The 20,851-nt window shown below is 46.1% G+C and overlaps 6 protein-coding genes across 6 annotated transcripts; 4 read left to right on the forward strand and 2 right to left on the reverse strand.

Annotated features, from left to right (window-relative positions):
• Positions 1-786: 786 nt before the first annotated feature.
• IML1 (Iml1p) lies at positions 787-5,025 on the forward strand (the record flags this gene model as incomplete). The annotated part of the gene is made up of 1 exon (XM_018882485.1): positions 787-5,025. The coding sequence occupies one exon, from the start codon at positions 787-789 to the stop codon at positions 5,023-5,025; it is 4,239 nt and encodes a 1,412-aa protein (XP_018734768.1).
• A 3,386-nt stretch (positions 5,026-8,411) lies between these two features.
• Positions 8,412-9,638, forward strand: AWJ20_541 (putative serine/threonine-protein phosphatase; the record flags this gene model as incomplete). The annotated part of the gene is made up of 1 exon (XM_018882486.1): positions 8,412-9,638. One exon carries the CDS (start codon positions 8,412-8,414, stop codon positions 9,636-9,638), a length of 1,227 nt encoding a protein of 408 aa, XP_018734769.1.
• A 938-nt stretch (positions 9,639-10,576) lies between these two features.
• ELP3 (Elongator subunit ELP3) lies at positions 10,577-12,238 on the reverse strand (the record flags this gene model as incomplete). Its single annotated transcript, XM_018882487.1, has 1 exon — positions 10,577-12,238. The coding sequence occupies one exon, from the start codon at positions 12,236-12,238 to the stop codon at positions 10,577-10,579; it is 1,662 nt and encodes a 553-aa protein (XP_018734770.1).
• Positions 12,239-13,022: 784 nt separating this feature from the next.
• AWJ20_543 (glycine zipper family protein) lies at positions 13,023-15,076 on the reverse strand (the record flags this gene model as incomplete). The annotated part of the gene is made up of 2 exons (XM_018882488.1): positions 13,023-14,173; positions 15,013-15,076. The coding sequence occupies 2 exons, from the start codon at positions 15,074-15,076 to the stop codon at positions 13,023-13,025; spliced, it is 1,215 nt and encodes a 404-aa protein (XP_018734771.1).
• On the forward strand, positions 13,120-17,775 carry SEC16 (Sec16p; the record flags this gene model as incomplete). The annotated part of the gene is made up of 1 exon (XM_018882489.1): positions 13,120-17,775. One exon carries the CDS (start codon positions 13,120-13,122, stop codon positions 17,773-17,775), a length of 4,656 nt encoding a protein of 1,551 aa, XP_018734772.1.
• A 149-nt stretch (positions 17,776-17,924) lies between these two features.
• SEC16 (Sec16p) lies at positions 17,925-20,315 on the forward strand (the record flags this gene model as incomplete). Its single annotated transcript, XM_018882490.1, has 1 exon — positions 17,925-20,315. One exon carries the CDS (start codon positions 17,925-17,927, stop codon positions 20,313-20,315), a length of 2,391 nt encoding a protein of 796 aa, XP_018734773.1.
• Positions 20,316-20,851: the final 536 nt, after the last annotated feature.

The raw sequence follows: 20,851 nt of genomic DNA on the forward strand, positions 1-20,851 counted from the left end.
TCTGTTTCTACATCCTAACCCATATCACATACTTCATATCTATAGAATCTACTATCTCTGCATCTCTCCGCATTTAATACTATTAAGACCCAAACTTTTCGAATCAACATCAAAATACTTGCAATTATTGTCTCTAAAAATTTAAGAGTAATCTAGCTCATCTTCCATATACTGCTTGGCCTTTCATGAAAATATCGATTTGAGGAGTCTCAATTGACCTATTGGAAAAACTACAATGTCGCTAGCAGGACCGACTCGCAGTGTTCGTCCGGTGGGATTCGTTCCGGCGGTCAACATTGGGGTGAGCGAGTCACGCGAGCGGTTTCAATCGCCTCCAGTGACGTTAGTAGTGTGGTCTCACGAAGCTCGTATCAGTACAGACGATGTCATTGTCGATATGTCGCTGCTGCCTAATGCGCGAGAGGGCGATGTCGCCGAACTGCGAGGACTCGAAGGCAAGCGTCGGAAGCTATATTTTATAGTGAAACAGCTCGCAGAAGGAGCCGAGAAGCAAATGACGAATGTACAAGTAAGTTAGAGCTCGAATTGTCTCGAAAGTTCGTTTTACTAACTTTGGCAAGATCTCAATCAGCAATAATCTGCTTGGTCCATTAGACATTCCTCCTCGAAGTCGTGTCCAGGTTCGACTGGTAAGTAAAATATTATGCAGCAGGCGACTAGCTAGTGTCTTAACCCCCGAGATATCTCCTGCGAAGCAGGAGCTACGGGGTCTGGGGCGGAGCCCCAGCCGCCGGAGGCAGGTCCCCCTTAGCCAGTGTTCTAACAATGCAGGTTTCGAAGAGCGATGTTGAGGCAGATTTGGTCGAGCTCCATTTTAAAGATACGTATTTGACGAGAGCAGATATGTGGCGGATATCGTCGTCGTTAATAGGGAAATGTGTGTATTTTACGCAGCGTCACTCGTACTGTGATGTTGTTCGACCATCGATCCAGAATATCTTTAAGAAGGGCCATAAAACGTTTTCGGCATATGTTGGCCCGAGTACGAAGCTTGTGTATAGATCAGAGTCGGCGAGGATGATATATTTTATTCAGATGTCGTCCGAAATGTGGAATTTTGTCGAGAATGGCGAGGTCATGTTCCATAAGCTTGTCAATTCGTTTCTTCCAGAGGTGTTCAAACGTTGGCGTGACCAAGGTGCTCATCATGTGGTGTCAATTGTACTGTTTACGAGTGTGGCTGTATCACGAAAATCTAGAGGACGATTGGCGCAAGGAGAAAGAGAACCTAATACCAGGGACTATTTTCGAGTGGTGGTGGATCAGGTTCATATTAGTAAATGGAATAATATCATGGCTACTCTACGTTATGAGTTTGCTCGATTTGCAAAGGATGTTTTGCAGAGCGAGACGGGTGAAATAAGGGGAACAATTCTTCCGGCTGTTAAAGGAAATTTGCTGGAGGCAATTAGCTTTGCGACTTCGTTGGTTTCAAGCAAGTTTGCTGATAGAGATTTAAGGCGAACGGGTATCCAAGTGCTTATTGTGACTCCAGGAACGGGTATTTACGATGTAGACTATAATCTGCTCTATCAGACCAGTATGAAGTTGCTAGCTATTGAGATTGGTATAGATCTTGTCTGTTTGAGTCGACCTCCTCTACATGTAACGCCGCTCTTTAGGTACAAAAATGAACAGACTGGTCAGGTGGTGAATTGTATTCCCAGTTGGCTGGATATATCGTTTTGGAACAGCACTGAGACACATGCAGAGCAGTGGATTCCACGATGTAAAATTTACGATATCCAGATGATGGGAATTATGGAGAACGAGATAAATGCGATTAGTATTGAGTGGTTAAATTCGCCTACACCCGACAAATCACTAAGAAATTTTATGAAAGACTATGACAACAGTGTTTATTTATCAAAAGCAGCTATATCCAGTCAACGACTAATTGAAGAAGCAGCATCTACCAAAACGCCATCCAGCCTGTTACGACCAAAGATTTCTAGTAGTGAGATGAATAATCGAGCTACTAGTAATCAGACTTTATTGCGAAGTGTGTCATTGTCCATACCTGCTACTGCAATTATCTCGTCGCCGGCAGTTGAGGGCAATTCCAGCAAGAATTCCACTGAGCTGCTGAATAATACAATGAAAAGAGGCACGAGAATATCCGCTTTGACATCACTTCTATCTCTTGGTGGATACAACACCAAAGGATCAAGGCCGTCTTCACCAGTGATTCAACCAACCACGGCTTCCCAGTCAATCGGAACGGTGTCTAGTCTGTCAGATATCCAAGATATTCCCAGTTTGAGTAGTGGTAGCACTGCTATTGAATCCACGTCCTCTTCGAGGTCTGTCAGTACCGGTGCTATTCCACGCACATCATCCAAACTCAATATTTTTGCGAAAGCCATAGGCTCAAATAATAACAATAACACCGTTGAGCGCACACTTTCGGTATCTCCTAGCCATTCACAAACATCGCGACGACCAACTCTCGGCTCTCGACAGGGATCTTATAATCGTGGAACAATGAGACCATCAACATCGCCTACTACCAATAGCAGTAGTACAGCATTGGTGGGACAAGAGTCTAGCTCTCAACCGGCCTCGGAGACCGAGACAGTAGAAGGAAGTAACAACTATGTTTGGGTGGTGATTGATAACCCCTCAAATGTTGCACAGAGTTCAGTACTGAATATCTCCAACTTTGGCCGATGGCGTAATGTATTCCCACCGGGAGTGAAAAGAAGAGCTGTCAAGTGGAGATCATTGAAATCTCCCGCTGCATTACCTCTTGCTACCGATTTGTTTCCGTCAGTGGAAGAATTCGCCAAAAAATATACATTTCAGATATACGATGTGACATTGGATGCAGAGAAAGAAGATATTATGACCCCAGGAGACCTTCTCGAAGAGATGGTGGCCCTAAGACTGCATATTGGATTCCAAATTGTGGTAGGTGATCGTGTTAGTAAAGTAGAGGCACAGAGAAGACCCGGTGGTAACCCAGCTTTGATTGTACAAACAATTCCCGAAGATTATCGTGGAATTCGGCTGTACTTGAAACGAAGTAACCAAATCCACCGATTAGCTTGTGATCACTACGGAACTATAAATGTACAGCTATACACCAAGGCTGATAGTGAAGACCTGGGAGTAGAGAGAAGCTATCATCCGCTAATTAAGACTCGTTTCGAAAGCGAGTACAAGAGTGCGTTAGGCAACTTTTTCAATCCAGGTGTTAGAATTGTAAATTGGAATGGATTAGATCAAACGCTGGCTGGTTATGGTGATATGATGCAAGAAAGCTACAAAATGTTTAGAATCCGATTTGTGCTAATACCATTCGATAATGTTAAGTCTTCAAGTTCTAGCAATGCACCAGTTGAGCTAACTCTAAACAATGAGCGAATGACCGCCGAAGAGATGAGACTAGAAGGTCTAAAGAGAATAATCAATACTTTATACAGGGGTAGATACCTGACTCCGGAGGAAAAACGATTGAGAAAGAATATCAAAAAGGAGACATCTGCACCGGAGATCAAGTTTTATACAGGTGATCTTGGAACATTCCTGCTACAGCTATATGAAGATTGTCAGATTGATGCTACCTCCGATTCAACTAATGCAAATGCTCGTAAAAAGAATTCTTTCATCTCGAAGCCCAATGAACGACTTAACAGGTCTATCAAATTAACTCCATTAGCGGTTGAGATGCAGGGAGAGCGAGGGATAAGGTTTATCGATCGGCGATGGCATTGGAAAACTCACAAGAATTGTTTCATGGGCCAGGAATTTGTTACTTGGTTGATTGAATCATTCACAGATATATTCACAGTGGAAGAAGCTATTGAATATGGAAATCAGCTCATGAAGAATGGTCTATTCAAACACGTCGAGGACCGTCATTCTTTCCTTGATGGCCACTATTTCTATCAAGTACTGCCTGAGTTTATAGTACATCCGGAGAAGGATAAACATGAGAAGGTGGAACGATCCGGTTGGTTCTCCTCGAAACGGTCACTGGGTGCAATGTCAGATAATAGTGGTTCTGGCTCCAGTGTAACTCCAATGACTTCCGGAGGATCTGGTAACTCGACTACTGGTACAATTGGTGCCGACGGAAGCATGTCTTCGGCATCTTCCCAGGTGGGAACTAGCGGTGCTGGTGGAGCAGGTAGCTCGGTGTTCAAAAGATTACACTCTCGCAAACCCTCGGGAAGTTCTCCAGTTGACGATGGTCAAACAGGAATGATCCCTATACTTTCTCGTGACTCTGCCTCGAGTATTGTTTCAAATAATACTGGCATATCTGGGGCCAACTCGGAAAATACCGAGATTCCTTCCGCTGATGTCTCAGCACTACCAAAGATTCTAGTTAGTCAAGTGCTCAAATACGACGTCGACCCTACAGGACGATCTCGTCGACAGGAATTCATTTCAGTTCACATTGATAAAGTTCACAACCCAGAAAACGCATACCATCTACGAATGGAATGGCTCAACACCACCCCTAAACTGATAGAAGAGGCTATTGTAAGTCTTAGCCGAGTGGGTGACCGTTACGGGCTACGTCTTGTCCAAGTTCCCATGGAAGAAATCAGCGCACTACCTAATGACAGTCCATTTTGTTCGCTGTTGCGCTGTGAATTCGCAGTTTGTCCAGCATACGCAACACAGCGACAAGATCCCTTGTACTATCAGAAATATTTCTTGAAGAAAAACAACTTTGTGCTTGACACTCATGCATCGTCAAGTCTAATGAAGAAAGAGGTGGAGATCCAGTACTCGTGGGGTAAGCCATTTTACAACTTTTCACAGTATATACACGAAACAGGTACCATTCTTGCGCAAATAGTGGGAGATGGTACTTTTGTCTTCCTCATCAACGCACTTCAGGTATCGAGAACGGGTATTCAAATTGGGCCCAACAGCTCGCTTCCTTCAGCCAAGGACTTGATGCTGACTATGAAAGCGCAATGTGACGACCCTGTCGGACTGGTACAGTTGTTCGAAGAGGCTAATAAGAACATCAACGAGGAAACGTAGATAATTTATTTATTCATTGTTTATTAATCAGTTTTTCCCAGGTGACTGAGTGCCAGGCTCGGTCTTGCTACACAGTCACCAATCGGCTCAAGAGTCTTTGCTTGAAGACCATAACATATTGTCTCGGTGATTTTGCGATCAGATATCTAATGAGCTCATTCAGTTTATATTATTCCTACTAGATAACCCCTCAATAACCGTGAAGCTACCGATTCGTACATATATTGTTTATTACCTGATATAATAAGGTGAATGGAGAATAGATAACTATATAGTACGACCATTGAATAATTTAAGCTTATAAATACAAATTGCTAAATTAATATTAACATTTCAGTTACTTTGGGCAACTTAACAAAGTTCAGCTGATGTCACGGATTTAGAGATACCACGTTCTCTTCGCAGATCCCATGCATAACCATTGATCACATACATCGAATCGCCTGCATCAGTACTGATCACATACATCGAATCACCTACACCAGTTCATAACCACTGATCACATACATCGAATCACCTACATCGGTGAGTAACCACTGATCACATACATCGAATCACCTGAATCAGTGCATTAATTTGGCTCATGAATGAAAATTAGTCACTTTAAGCAATGAAAAAAGTCCAGTTTAATGCAACAGCACATGGCCGCGAGCTACCGCCATAAAACTGAAATGCCTCTATGGCCACTGGCAACTAGTTTCCGTGAAAACTGAAGTTCACTAGAGACATAACTGCTCTCTGTGTGCCACTTCCGTCTTGATTCACTCGATTTTGGAGTATCCAGCAGTTCTCCTCGGCTGTCACTAACAAATAAAAGGTCTATTTTTACTATTGAATTTATTATTATTCAAGAAATAATATCCAGAGTTAAATAATGAAAGTCAAATTACTAATTTGGCTAGAATAAGCAAGAGCCACGGGTAATTTATACAAGCTTATCGGCAGCACTTGCTTCACCCTTGATAACTAGCTGTACCGACGCAGGTCATGCTTTACTGACCAATCCCTCATCGAATTGCCACTACAAGCATTCGGTAAGATAAACTGATGGCGGCTATTTCAAAAAATATCTGTACGATGTAGAAACACAAGAGTAAAATTCTACTCACCGTCAGAGACATACGTGAGGTCTCAGTGCTCTGCTGCCAGATTTACGGAAGGCATCAGCGCGATGCACCACTTTCTCCCAGCAAGACCTATCACCCACAACGGCCCTTTCTCTTCATCTACCAACTCAACAATAACCCCAGTACCGCCTCACTCTCGCCACACTACCTCTCCCCTACCACCAGCCAAGCATGTCAAACTCGTCTAACCCCCACAATGGGAAACTCAGGGGCAGTCAAACTTAAATTCGGGGTTAGGGCTTCTACAAAACGGAAAAGATCGAGAAGGTTATCACTGATATACAATAATCTGGGTAAGGAGCAGGCAGGATTTTCCAGTGAGAGGGGTGTGCCTCCGGCGGCTGGGGCTCTGCCCCAGACCCCGTGGCTCCTCTCGCTTCGCTCGAGTCGTTGCGTGGGGTGGTCCAGAGCGCTGGGGAGTGATTTGGAGCCGGGATCGAAGGAGACGGTGGGAATGCAGAAATAGGAAGGTGTTAGAAGCAGCTGCCGTAGCTGCGACTGCAAATTACACTTCTTCAGTCTAATTTTGTCGACCCTAATTTTAAATTTTAATGACTCTTGCATGTGCAGAAGCAGTGTCAGAAGCAAAACAGACAGCCATTTTCCATGCTCGCTCGCCCGTTAATCACACATAAGCACGTTGAAAACCACACGCCAAATCACATGAACGCCACTAAAAGGACCCAGACCCCCAAATAAACTCAGTTCAACCCAAATCAGGATCCCGCTAACAAACAAACAGACAGGGTCCGCAGCCAAGCGGCCCCCAAGCGGCCTCCCGACGCCCGACTCGAGCGAAGCGAGAGGAGCCACGGGGTCTGGGGCGGAGCCCCAGCCGCCGGAGGCACACCGGCCTCCACCCCAGACTCTAACCAATGAGCCCTCACGCGACAAGCAGCGTGCCCCGATGGCAAAAGGACAGGAGCACGCGACTGAATGGGCCGTCAGAGTGATAAAGGGGTGCATGATGCGGATTCGGGATGCAGACACGCGGCTAGGTGGGGATGAGCAGGGCTAGGGCTGATTTCACGTGGTGGGTTCAGGGGGACTGTGTGGGAGACGAGGATGCATGTAATTAATTTAAGGGAGCATGACAGCCTGAATGGAGGGTGTAAGGCCGGAAGGGTAGAGCGAAGAGTGTGAGGGGTTGATGGGGATATAAATAAGGGGAGGTGCTGATTTGGATTAAGATTTTTTTGTTTGTTCGTTTAATAATTAATTGAAATTATCATCAGTAACAGGCTTTATTTGTTCTGATTTGTTAGACATATTCGGTGTCGTCAGTGAAATCAGGTGTCCAGGCATTTCACCAAATTTACGGGTAGAATAGTCAGTTACGGCTAAAAAGATACAGAAGACTACATCAGACTACAGTCAGATAAGTCAGCCACAGCTAATTTACAGATACAGCTCAGCAACGAAAATCAGGTACGAGGTACAAAAAGCAGGTGAGCAACATCAGCCAAGAAAGACAAGTGTTCACGTGAACCACGACAGGTGAACAGGAATTTAAAAAGTTGCTTGATACAACAGACTCATTCCATAGAGTGTGTCGTCATCGAGATAGAGTCTAGATCGGTTCTCCATCAGCTGACCCTAGTGCCCTATCGCTGCGGTCCATACCAGTTCTCACAGGACCAGCCGGTTGGAAGCTCAGCCTTGCATATCCCGGTTTTTCCCACCTGAGCCACCGGCTAAGCCCGTCGGCATCATAATCTCGCTAGTGCCCAAAACGGACAATCAGATCCGAAATTAATCACACTAGTAGTTAATATCGCTAGCCCGGAAAAACGTCGATTGACTACATAAACCGGTTGAAATCGTCATCAGGGTTCGTATTGTTCTTTTTTTTTTTCATATCATCAAATCATCAAGCTTTCTATTATTATTTTTTGTCAATCATCATCAATTTTTAAACGTAGATCACCCTATCATCGATCTATTCCACAAATAGCACTTTCACTTTAGGCCTATTTGTATTCTACCGAGTCGTTATTGTTCATTTATTTAGACTAACAACTCGAATTCACAACCAATATCCAATCCAATAGTCGGACATCGCCAGCTCAACAACTTTTTTTTTTTGTTTCATATCCACAGTTCTCAATCAGTGGTTAGATACTTTATTACGTGCAGCTGACAGAAGTCTATTACCATCAAATAACACCCCTGCCTGATCTGGTTACATACATAACAACCGATCCTTGCAGATAACTTTTATATTCGGGCATCGACTATCACTTTTATCCTTTTAAACTTATGTGGTCAGAGAAGTGTTCTAATCCAGCCAAGTCGGATTCGAATACAAATTCCCAGCCCACGTCTAATTTGACGGCACAATCTGATTCGTCTATATCTGCCCCTTATTATTATTCCGACAACGGTTTCAACTACAACACATATTCCAAGGACCTCGAAGCCGGTTACACTATGTCCGGTAACAATAACAACGGAGATACCCAACCTTTACTAGGAACAGCTGGGTCTGCTGGCTTTGGCAAGCCTCCAAAGAGATCCCGGTTATGGTCTGTGTTTATTTTTTCCGGGTTAGCAGTTTTATTCACTGCCGTTGTTTATATTTTCGCCTTCACCATTCCTAATATTCAACGATTCAAGCCAGTGCCCAACCTGGTCAGAGTCAACAGTTTGGACGAAGAGCATCTACCAAGTTACGAGGATGGCTCGAAACTTTTGTTAGTAGGTGATGTGCATGGATCATACAGCGAGCTTAAACAGTTACTGAGAAAAGCCAAGTTCAGAAAGAATAGAGACCATTTAGTTATGCTCGGAGATTTCATCACTAAAGGAGACCGTTCTATCGATGTCATTGAGCTGGCCATGGATCTGGGTGCTTCTTGTGTACGAGGTAATCATGAGAACGAAATTCTCGAAATGTACGCTGAATACCACCATCTTCCAAGACCCAGAGTAGCCAGTTCGACCAGTGGCAACGGCACCAGTTCGGACCAAACTTTGCCATATGAAGTGGCTGAAATGCCCCAAATGCGTACTAATAGACTCGATGAGTCGGATGACGACGACCTTGTTCGTCTGTTGAAGCCTAAACACATTGAGTATCTTGGCAGTTGTCCATTGATTCTTCAATTAGGCGACGGGTTTGACCGAGGGTTCGGTGCTATCGCTGTTCACGCCGGTGTCATGTGGAACCTCGACAACTTAGAAGAACAAGACCCCACTACCGTCATGACTGTTCGTTCGGTGCTTCCACCAGACTATGTCACTGCCTCTGAAGAGAGTGACGGCGAGCCTTGGTACAATCTGTGGAACGAGAAGCAACGAGGAATCCCCCGCAAAGACCGCATTGTCGTGTACTACGGCCACAACGCCCGAGACGGTCTCAACCTCCAGGAGTACACCAAGGGTCTCGACTCCGGCTGCATCAAGGGCCGCGAGCTCTCGGGTCTTCTCATCTCCGAGTCTAAACGCGGCAAATATAAAGAGAAACTCATCCAAGTAGACTGTTAATTTATTTATTTTGCATCTGGTTCATCCTTTTCTTCATCCTGTTACGGGCCTTGCTGCCTCCGGCGGCTGGGGCTGCGCCCCAGACCCCACTGCTCCTCTCGCTTCGCTCGAGTCGGACGTCGGGGTTCTCGTGAGATCTTTTGAGTCGTGAACAACGGTTGAACGTGAACTTCATTCTAGTATAGGAAGGAAGGGCACTCGGTGAAGTTGATTCTCCTTCCGGATTGGACAGTTGAATGATCCCCGGCAATCTTCATGAACTATCTCTAGATTATGTTCTCAACAACTGTGTTAGACGGTTCAGAGCCAGGTCCTCTTTGAAAAGGAAGTCTATAAACCTTAGACTATAGCATTCAGAATCTCAACTTTCAACTCTCAGTGAACGGCCACTGAATGCTCTCAAACATCCTCAATCGATCAATAGGACTGAATCCAGGATATAGTGAAGTTGAATGTATCACCCAACAGGGTTCACTCGGGTCGAGCCTCAAAGGTCCTGTGAGGTTTTCTGGAAAGTGAACCTATCGTTACTCTATCGCATACCACTTATTGACGTCTTGCTATCTAGATTTTAGATGATTTTGAGTACAATCGTCAATGTACCCTCGAAAATATCAATTCAGGTATTTTTTTTTATTGAGAGTCAATGAAGTCCACTATCGTGAGCCTTCGAATGATGGCTCTGAGAGTATCAGTTTACAGGTCCTTGAATCCATGAACCCCTCAACAGGTCTGAATTTCATTTTTTAAGAACGGGAACGAATTATATCTTTTGAGTCCCCGAACGGAGTGGGACCGCCATCGCCCGACTCGAGCGAAGCGAGAGGAGCAGTGGGGTCTGGGGCGAAGCCCCAGCCGCCGGAGGCAGACAGGGCAACGGGGTCTGGGGCGGAGCCCCAGCTGCCGGAGGCAGTGAAGAGGAAATAAAAAAGAGTCGATTATAACATTTTGGACATGTAAGGCCCATCGAGCTCGTAGCCGAGTTTGGCGTAGTAGTTACGGACACCAACACCGGAGATAACGCTGAGTTTTTCGGAGCCGTGTTCTTCACGGGCGATGCGCTCGGCTTCTTCCATTAGAAGGGTGCCAAAACCCTGGTGCTGGAACTTTCGGGGGTCTCGCGAGTGGAGAGGCACCACTGATCCGTAGACGTGGAGTTCACGAACTAGCGAGGTGCGTTGAGAAGTCAGTTCGGGACGGAAAGTGGTCTTTTCTGAACACAGACGCAGTCTTAAAAGACCAATGAGAATGTCTTGTTTGGGGTCTTCATAACTGAGGAAAGTCTCCCAACCGCCGTTGGCAGTATAATCACGTCGAATGAGCTCGACCTGGTCTGGGTGTACTTTATGATGCACTTCTTGGATTCCGACTTCTCGAGCTCGCACGTCTCGACACTTGGTACCGAAATCCTTCATACGGGCAAGAGCCAGTTCTCGTAGATTACCATTCTCAACACCAGCAGTCACCAATGGCATTGGAATATCACGCTGAACTCTATAAATACGGGTCCATGGTGGGACCAATGCCAGAATACGAGCTACCAAGTCAATAAGAGCATTGGCATTATACGATTTGTAAAGACCGTTTTTCCACAGCTCGTACAGACCAGTACCTCTAATGACCAGGGTAGGATACAGTTTGAGACCGTCAGTTCGGAAAGCAGGATTCTCAAAGTACTCTCTAAACTGGTCGAGATCTCGCTCCATGCCGACATTAGGCAGATCGGGCATCATATGACTGACAACTTTATATCCCGCATCCTTAGCAAGAGCAAATGTATTACACACTGCTTTGACGGTGTGACCACGGTTTGTATCACGAGCGACATCTTCATATACAGACTGTACACCGATTTCAAGACGGGTACAGCCATACCGTAGCATATCACTGAGATGTGTTTCTGTGCAGTAATCAGGTCTTGTCTCAATAGTGATACCAACACATTTAGTCTGAGACTGCTGGGAGAAAAGAACTGCTTCATCGACATCTTCGGTGTTGGTGTGTCCAGATAATGCATTATGAAGATTGGCGATGAAAGATTCTCGATATTGTTGAGATAGCGACATGAACGTGCCTCCCATGATGATATATTCGACCTTGTCGATGCTGTGACCCAGCTGACGCAGCTGTTCGATTCGTCCTCGAGCCTGCTCGTAGGGATCATATCTGGCACGAATAGCACGCATCGACGTGGGTTCATAACCGGTATAAGACTGAGTTGAGTATTCAAAGTCGGAATCCGGTCCTCCTGGACAATAGACACAGATATTACCAGTGTACGCAATATGCGGACATCGGTGTGGTTTACACATGACTGCCACTACAGCAATACCCGACGCTGTTCTTACTGGTTTGGCCTTGAGTTTCGGTAATAAGTACTTCTTGTACTGGTCGGGAATCGACGAAATAATATCTGTGAGCCTTGGCTGGGCCTTAAGTTTATACTTCTTCGACAGCCGGCCCACCAATCCATTAAGATTGACATCTTTGTTCGTCTGAAGACTCTGAATAAGTTCTAGCGAAATATCAGCACAACATGCCAGGAACCGCTCGTGCTCCGGCGCAAGATTTTGTTTTCCTTTAGGCCCTTTCTTCGACATCTTTATTCTCTGTTCACCGGTCTTTCAGTCCAACTTCTTCATTTTCCTGATCTGATAAGAAAAAAATATCACCACCCTAACCCCAATCTGGAAATTCAGGGGGAATGAGGGTCTGCCTCCGGCGGCTGGGGCTCCGCCCCAGACCCCGTGGCTCCTCTCGCTGCGCTCGAGTCGTTGCGTGGGGATATGGGGCTGCATGGGCTGGCTGTTGGGATAATTTGGAGGATGTAAAGGGGTTTTAATGGCCGGAAAAAGGGTAATGACCCGGTTCGGGCGGTTGAATCGAGCTACTGGGCTCTGTACGCTCCTTAAACCCCTCGAAACGCACACTTACAGGCTTCTGGCACACCTGGCCCTCCCCAAACAACGACTCGAGCGTAGCGAGAGGAGCCACGGGGTCTGGGGCAGAGCCCCAGCCGCCGGAGGCACGTCGGCCCGTCCCAAGTTTGCGGGGTATGCCGCACGCGCCGCAGCACCTGGGTGAGATGCACGGTTCCTGCCAGCGAACCAGTTGGTCCAAATCACGCTCGGCAAGCGCGAGTTATTGAAGTACAAACGAGGTTTGATTACGCCATCAGGGCTTTTTAAGTAGTATATAAGCAATTGGTAGACTGTGACAACGTGCCATAGTGACAATTGTGTTGAATCAGGAGACTTTTTGGTGAACGTGGTTGAAAAAGCCTAGTTGGACCTGTATTCACCCCGACATATCAGGCTGGCGGTCGGTGTTAGATTAGATTTGGGTTTGACGCCACGCCGTAGAAGTTTCTGGTCTCTGTATACCTCACGCAGTGTGCGATTGAGCAAGGTAAGAAGAAAATACTGGATTTATGGGTAAAATTGGTGAATTGTGATTTAAGCAGGTGCTAACAGGTGGTAGAATGGCCGGTGCTACAGCTCCCAAGCAGGACTTGGACTCTCCTGCCAATGGCTCGTCAGATGCAGCTGCTGTAAATAATCCAGTTACAAGCACGAGTTCAAGTGCGAAAAAGAAGAAGAATAAAAAGAAAAAGAAGAAGTCTGCTTCGGCTGCTGTGGTTACTGACAATGCCAGTGTAGCTCCAGATGTGGAAAAGATTGAAGAAGATGGTGAAATTGCTGATTCGACAGCTGTGAGTAGTCCAGTGGATGTGCTAGCCTCTGGATCAGAGACGAAGGAATTAGCTGATACAGTGGCTATAGCAGTTGGACCGGAATATGCTGGGGAGCCAGAACTAGTATCACAAGAAGAGCTAGCAGCTGAAGCCGAGCCACCTGCGGAGACGATAGCTGAGCCAATTAAAGAGGTAGTTAAAGAACCAGTTGCTGAGCCTGTCGCTGAACCTGCTGTTAAGCCAGTTGAGGAGACAATTGCTGAGCCAGTTGCTGAGCCAGTTGCTGAGCCAGTTGCTGAACCAGTTGTAGCTGAACCAGTCGCTGAACCAGTTGCTGAACCAGCTGTTGAACCAGTTGTAGCTGAACCAGTTGCTGAACCACTTGTTGAACCAGTCGCTGAACCAGTTGTAGCTGAACCAGTTGCTGAACCACTTGTTGAACCACTTGTTGAACCAGTTGCTGAACCAGTTGATGAACCAGTTGCTGAGCCTGTCACTGAACCTGCTGTTAAGTTAGTTAAGGAGACAATTGCTGAACCAGTTGTTGAATCAATTGAGGAACCAGTTGCTGAACACGTTGAAGAGCCAGTCTCTGAGCCAGCTACTGAACTGATTGAAGAACCAGTTGCTGAATTAGCTGAGAAGCCAACTACTGAGCCTGTTGCTGAACCGGTTGAAGAGCCAGTTACAGAGTCAGGTTCAAAGTCAGTTGCTGAACCATTTACTGAACCAGTTACTGAACCAGTTACTGAATCTGTAACTGAACCTGTGGTCGCGAATACAGAAGATAAGTTATCGACTGCAGAAGCTGGTAGTGAAAATGATCGGGATTTGACAATCTCTATTCATATTCAAGAGAGTGTGGAGGCCCCGACTGCTGCATATGAGATAGAGTCATCTAATGACGTAAATTTCGTCCAAACAAATTCTGATCAACAAATTTTTGACGACTTGACTAAACCACAGCCTTCAGAAACAGATAACTTTTTTGATGATAAAAAGGATGATGTCCAAGAAACTAATTTCTTTGCAGAGTCGGATAAAAAAGACAATGAGCCAAACAACTTTTTTGATGAGATAGAGAAAAACGGACAACAAGAGGCCAACGCCAACAATATTTTCTCTCAAACTGCCACAGAAGGAAGCGCATCTGGTGCTGATTTTTTCTCTCAACCTGCTGTCAATTCAAAAGAGCAGCCCGAAGAGCACGACTTTTTCTCTCAGTCTGCAGTCAGTTCTAATGAACAGCCCCAAGGAGACGGCTTTTTCTCGCAACCTGCCGTCAGTTCCAATGAGCAACCCCAAGATAAGGATCTTTTCTCTCAATCAGCTGCCAATTCTAAGGAACGACCCCAAGAAACTGACTTTTTCTCTCAAATAAGTGCGGCAAAGGGCCCATCAACCGACTCAATTGAGAATGATACCGTATCTTTGCTCCCTAGCAAGAAAAAATCCAAGCTTCATGAACACAAAAGAGACATATCTGTATTTGCTGTTGCTGACAATGACCCGTTTTTCAGTACTTTGGGCTCAACAAAGGAAGAAGGTCCTTCTGAATTCCCAGAGGAAGCTCTGCAACCACCTCAAAAAAACCTGGATAGATCGCAACCTTCTCCGTCGAGTCAGGTTGTGGAAAGCCCTGATCTAGATCGTAATCCTTTTGAGGATAATGAAACTAACCCGTTTTCCAATGACACTGCAGAAACAAATCCTTTTGGACACGAATCCGCCGATGAGAACCCATTTGGTAGTGGTGAAGCTGATGATAGTTTATTTGTTCGCCTTGCTGAACATGCAGACCCTAGTGATACGATAGCTCCTGCATCGACCCAATTAAAGTCTGATAATAGCTCTATACCTGCTACCACAGCCACTGCCCCTACTGTTGGTACTACAGCTGTTACCAGCACATTATCATCTCTTGCATTCCTTGAAGAAGACGACGATTTACTTTCTGATGAGGACGATGCTCCCCTCGCTATAGACGCTTCTCAGTCCCAAAAAATCAAAAGTCAGCCTTCTGCTACACCCGTGACTACATCTGCTCCATTTACAACTCCCTACACGGCACCTGCTACTACAAGTACGAGTCCCTATAACTCATACTCTATTTACCAGCAGCCACCACAAGAGGAGAGACCGAAGTACACGTCTCGTTCGTCAACAGCAAATGCATTTGATTTACCAACAGGCATTATGCCCAAGCATCATGTACGACCATCTCCTTCGTATCAGAATATGGTATCTGCCCCTGGGGTTGGAGGTTATACCCCCCGACAACCGTCTGTTTACGGAACTCCCGAACAACCTCCGACTCAAAAAACTGTTGCACCCAAAAAATCATTCTTCGAAGAACTGCCAGTTGTTCATCGTAAGCCAATGTCTCGAAAGACAAGTCAAACCTATGAACACGCATCAATTGGCGTTCCTCCACATATTCAGCATCAACAGATTGGCAGTCAATTTGGACCTCCATTGTCAAATCAAAATTCTACTTTGCCATATTCCCCTACGATATCTGCTGCTGGACCACCTCCCATTCGTTCTCCCAGTCAAGCCCCAGCTTCTTTAGCACATAATCCTTATGCTCCATCTCCCAACTCTGGGCCACAATTGGTTGGTCAAGCTCAGAGCCAATATCATCGGTCGTCTTCTCCCTATACACCAATTCAACATGCCATTCCTCCTTCTCATCAGCGTGGTGCAATTCCGGCAGCTAACCAATACCCCCAAGTGGGTCCTGTTGTTCCTGGTGTGCCACCACCTGGTGTTCCACAGGCTTCTAACGTTGCTGTTCCTGGTGTCTTGGCTCCTCATAACCAATATACCGCCCCAACAATGGCAGGTGGAAACGCATTCTCACCACCACCACCAGTACCACCAGCTTCGATTTCCAGACCTTCATCAATTCCCAATCCGTATGCTCCAGGTGTGGTTCCTCAAAGCAAGTCAGTGTACTCCCATTCTCGTACCAATTCTGCTGGTTCTAATCACAGTGCCACTGCTGGTCTCGCAATTCCATCTGGCGGGTATGATGATTCTGCTTACAAATCCGCTTATAGTCCTAAAACTGGTCCGACAAACACTCCGCCAAATCCATATGCCAATGTCCCAGTTGCCGCTCCCCCATCTGGTTATACGTCTATGGCCAATCAGTATGACCCTCATAATACTGCTGCTGCCAATGCTGTTGCTGCTGCTGTGGCCCATAAAAGTACTGCTCCACCTCCAACTTCTACATATGGAGACCTACCTCCTATGTTAGAGACCAGCAGATCGAGACAGGCATCTCATCCTCAGATGGCTCCTCCGTCTGTTAGTTACAGGTCTTCACCTGCCAACCAACCAGCATCGCTTAACCTTAAGTCAGCTGCTGCTGCGGCCGCTGCCGCTGCTGTCACTACTGGATCAATACATGATTTCCATCAGTCACGACCTGCTAGTGTCCCTATTGATAATGAGGCCCTTCAGAAGAGACAGTTTCCTATATTCCATTTCGGTAATGGAAGGCAAATCGTGTCTGGACTACCTCCTGCCATTGCATTCGGTAATACTCACATGGAGATCAAAATCCTCAGTACTAAGAGCGTTATCAAGACCGACTACGAGTTGAATGCTAAGTTCCCCAGCCCATTGGTAAATAGCAAAAGTGCTATCAAAGGCAAGAAAAAAGAGCTCGAGAAATGGTGTGATGAAAAGATTGCTAAGCTTGAAAACGAATTCAAAAACAGCAACGTTAATGCTAACCCCAAGTCAATTGAACGTGCTAGTCATCGCATTCTACTGTGGAAGTTTTTGGCCATACTGCTTAAGGCTGATACACATCTTTCACGTGCACCTCCAGAGGTTCTTCAATCTATTAAAGAGCTGCTTAATCCACGACTTGCTCTTGTAAAGAATGAGAATGTCACAACATTTTCATCTGCCTCTGATTTGTATAAAAAAGGTTTACACCGACGAAACTCCAGTACTGACTACCAGATGGGAATGGTTCCATTCAGTTCAGAGGATCTACGCAATATCTTCACTGCTCTTGAAATTGGCAACCGTGCTGGGGCACTCCGAATTGCTCTCGACAAGCATCTCTGGGGACATGCTCTCTTGATTGCTAGCTCGCTTGGTCCTCAGCAGTGGAACGACGCTGTGGCTGAATTTGTTCGCGAAGAAGTGCGTTCTCATCCATCGTCCAACTCGCAGAGCCTCGCTCTCATCTATCGAGTTCTTGCTGGTTCTGGTGCCGAGGCCATCTCCGAGCTACAACCGCGTTTACCACTTGCTAACATGCCTGCAAACCAGCGTCCAGAATCGCCTTCTGTCAACAACTGGCGCATGTACCTCTCTCTCATTGTGTCAAACAAGTCTCCTAACGACTCGGATGCCATCCTTGAGCTTGGAAAGCTCCTACGGAAAAATGGCTTGATCGAAGCTTCGCATATTTGGTAAGTCTGTTTTTTTTTTTGCCTCCGGAGGCTGGGGCTCCGCCCCAGGCCCCGTGGCTCCTCTCGCTCCGCTCGAGTCGTACTAACTTCAATAGCTTGATTTTATCTGGATATCCTGTTTTTGGTTCGCCCGACGAAGATGCTATTATTCTAATGGGCGATGATATCAGTGCTGACCGTGGTTTTGGTCGTGACCTGGATTCTATTCTTATGAGTGAGATGTATGAGTTTATTTTGATTTCTCATCCTCCTGAGGTCAAGAGTCTGAATCCGTTCTCGCATTTGTTACCGTACAAGTTACAGCATGCCTTTTCTCTGGCTGATTTCGGTTATACTACCGAGGTACAAAAATTACTGGAACCTATTAGCAAGGCCACTTGTAAGGAGATGCCTAAGTTTGGTGAAGTGCTGGACAGTTTGATGCACAGGGTATCTGCTCTGGATGGTGCCAGTAGTGGCAGTTCGGGTTGGTTCGGTGGAAAGCTTGCAAGACCCAAGTTTGACAAGATCATGATGCAGTCGTTCAACAAGTTTGTTGCTGGAGATGATGACACTCCCGTGAGCACAAACGAGACTGCTCAAGAAGGTGGTATTTTCAAGCGTTTGGCTAGTACTCCTGCAAATGTTACCAGTAGTGCACCTGGATCTAGTCTCGAGACAAGCCCTAATTACTTTAACCAGCAGCCATATGCTGCCAGTCAGCGCCAAGCTTCACAGCCTGCTATTCATCAACCAAATGAGTATGCTCCTATTCCAAGAACACATTCTCTGCAGTCAGTTGGTCCTAGTGGTAATGGCACTATCTCAAATGAGTACTTGAACCGTGTTCAATCACACGCGAATGTTCCTTTGATGTCTTCGGCTTACGCTCCTCATGCTCCACATGCTCCTCTTGGATCACAGGCTCCTCTTCAACCTTTGTTACCAGCCAATGGAGTCCACGACATTACATCCCGCTCAGCTGCCACATCGCCTAATTTCGGACTTCGTAAAGCATCTGCTGCTCTTAGTTCAGATACCTATGCTATAGATAGTCGACCTACCTCACCAGCAGCTGCTTCTGTTGGCACTGGCCCATATTCTCGTCGCTCGTCGAATGCTGTATCTGATGAGCCAGTTAACAGCGTCTATGCTCCACCCTCAAGGACCGGTAGCAGCCAAAGTGCTCGTCCAGTTTCTCGTCCATTTACCCCTGAGGCTCCTGTATTACCACCACCAACTAAACCTGTTGATGCCTCACCCGTTTATAATAAGCGGGAAACTCCTCAAGTATCGCCCAAGTCTAATAAGACTCTGAACTCGTCTCCATCCAAATCTGTTCATAACCCGTATGCTGTTCAACCAAGTTCAGGATCAAGTGGCTCTGTTTCAAATCCTTACAACCCATATGCTCCTCAGACTAGCCAACCAAAACTAGCTATATCGAGAAAGCATGTTTCGTCGCCTTACGAAGCTCCTGCTAAGGCTATCGACTCCTTAGAAGAAAGCAAATCGGAAGAACAAGAAGAGCCTGTAGCTACTGCTTCATATGGTTACAACCCTTATGGAGCCATTTATGGTGGCGAAGATGTACCAGCCACCGCTGGGGTGGCACCTTCTGAACAAGAGGGTGATGCCAAAGATCAGACAGCTGATGAAGCAAGAGACGAGAGAGATGAAACCAGGAGAGAGGATGAGATTCTAGAAGAGGAAAATGGCCGGGAAGAAGATCTTTATTCCAGCTACGAGCCTCCAAGTTATGGGTTCCAAGCTGAGCCTATTGCCGAGGATAATTTTGTCGACCCAGAAGCTTCTGATAGCTATTATACACCAGCAGTAGCCGCTCCTGCATTCTCAGCTCCAACATTCAGTGCTCCTGGCACTTCGTATCGAGCACCACCAACAGCCATTCCCGAAGAAGATGAAGAAGACGAAGACCTCGGTTTTGCGAATGCAAAGAAAAAGTCAGAGTCGGAAGATTCTAAGGAGAAAGAAGATGAGAGAGATGAAGAGGACGAGAAATCAGATTCCAAGACAAAAGGAAAAGAAACTTCATCCGATGGTAAAAAGGGCTGGTTTAGTGGATGGTTCAAGAAAGGTGAGGATGATGGCCAACCAAAGGCAGTTCGAGCCAAGCTTGGCGAAGAGTCGTCGTTTTATTATGACCAAGAACTCAAGAGATGGGTTAATAAGAAAGCGCCTTTGGATAACGCAAAACCTGCTGCGCCAGCACCTCCACCAAAGTCATCCAAACCATCTGCTGCTTCAACACCGGGTATTCCTTCTCCTTCTACTGTAGCCACTCCAAGCCCTGTTGCTACTCCTCCAATAGGTGGTGAAAGGGCGGCATCGGCACCAGTCAGAGCACCACCAGGAATGCCAGGTCCTAGCTCTTTATCAGGTGGTCCCTCGCTTTCAGCGTCGACTTCAAGCTCTGATCTCCGAAAGCCTTCTCCTTCCTCCGGAGGTGGTTTAGACGACCTCCTTGCCAGCGTTCCTACTACTCGTAAACCAGCAAAGAGAAGTGCTCGAAATCGTTATGTTGACATTATGGCTCAAAAGTAACATTTACAATCAACGTTATCTATTGCATTTAATATATCTTTATTATAGTACCTGCGAGGTTTCCACTTGTGAGTTACAGGAATTGATCGAGGCTCAGTCTTGAATATCCATAAGAGGTTTTTCGAGATTTTTAACGAGATTGGTACTCAAGATGTTGTACACTCTAGACTCGAGGAGTTATTGGGATATTTTAGGCGTTGTTTTTTCAAGTTCCAGTTCTAGTGAGACTCGACGACGAAATAGTTACATGGGTATGTGATGACGTGCTGGAGAATTTTGACCGAGAATCTTGGCTATGGTCTAGACCCTGGGTTGTTAGTAAACTTGTCGTTTAAGTATGTCCACCGCATGCCTTTAATCTTCTGGGGGCCAAAACCTTGAACACAATCATGACGATGGTCTACCGCCTACGTGGTATGAAGGCGTACCGGCAGGACCGAGCTATGATGCAATATAGCCGATATTCAGCCATTACTTGTGAAGAAAAGTGTTCATTCGCGCTAGTTGATAGGTTTCGATCTACAATCGCTCCGGCT

The sequence above is a fragment of the Sugiyamaella lignohabitans genome, chromosome A (genome assembly GCF_001640025.1).
Source record: "Sugiyamaella lignohabitans strain CBS 10342 chromosome A, complete sequence".
Taxonomy (NCBI): Eukaryota; Fungi; Ascomycota; class Dipodascomycetes; order Dipodascales; family Trichomonascaceae; genus Sugiyamaella; species Sugiyamaella lignohabitans.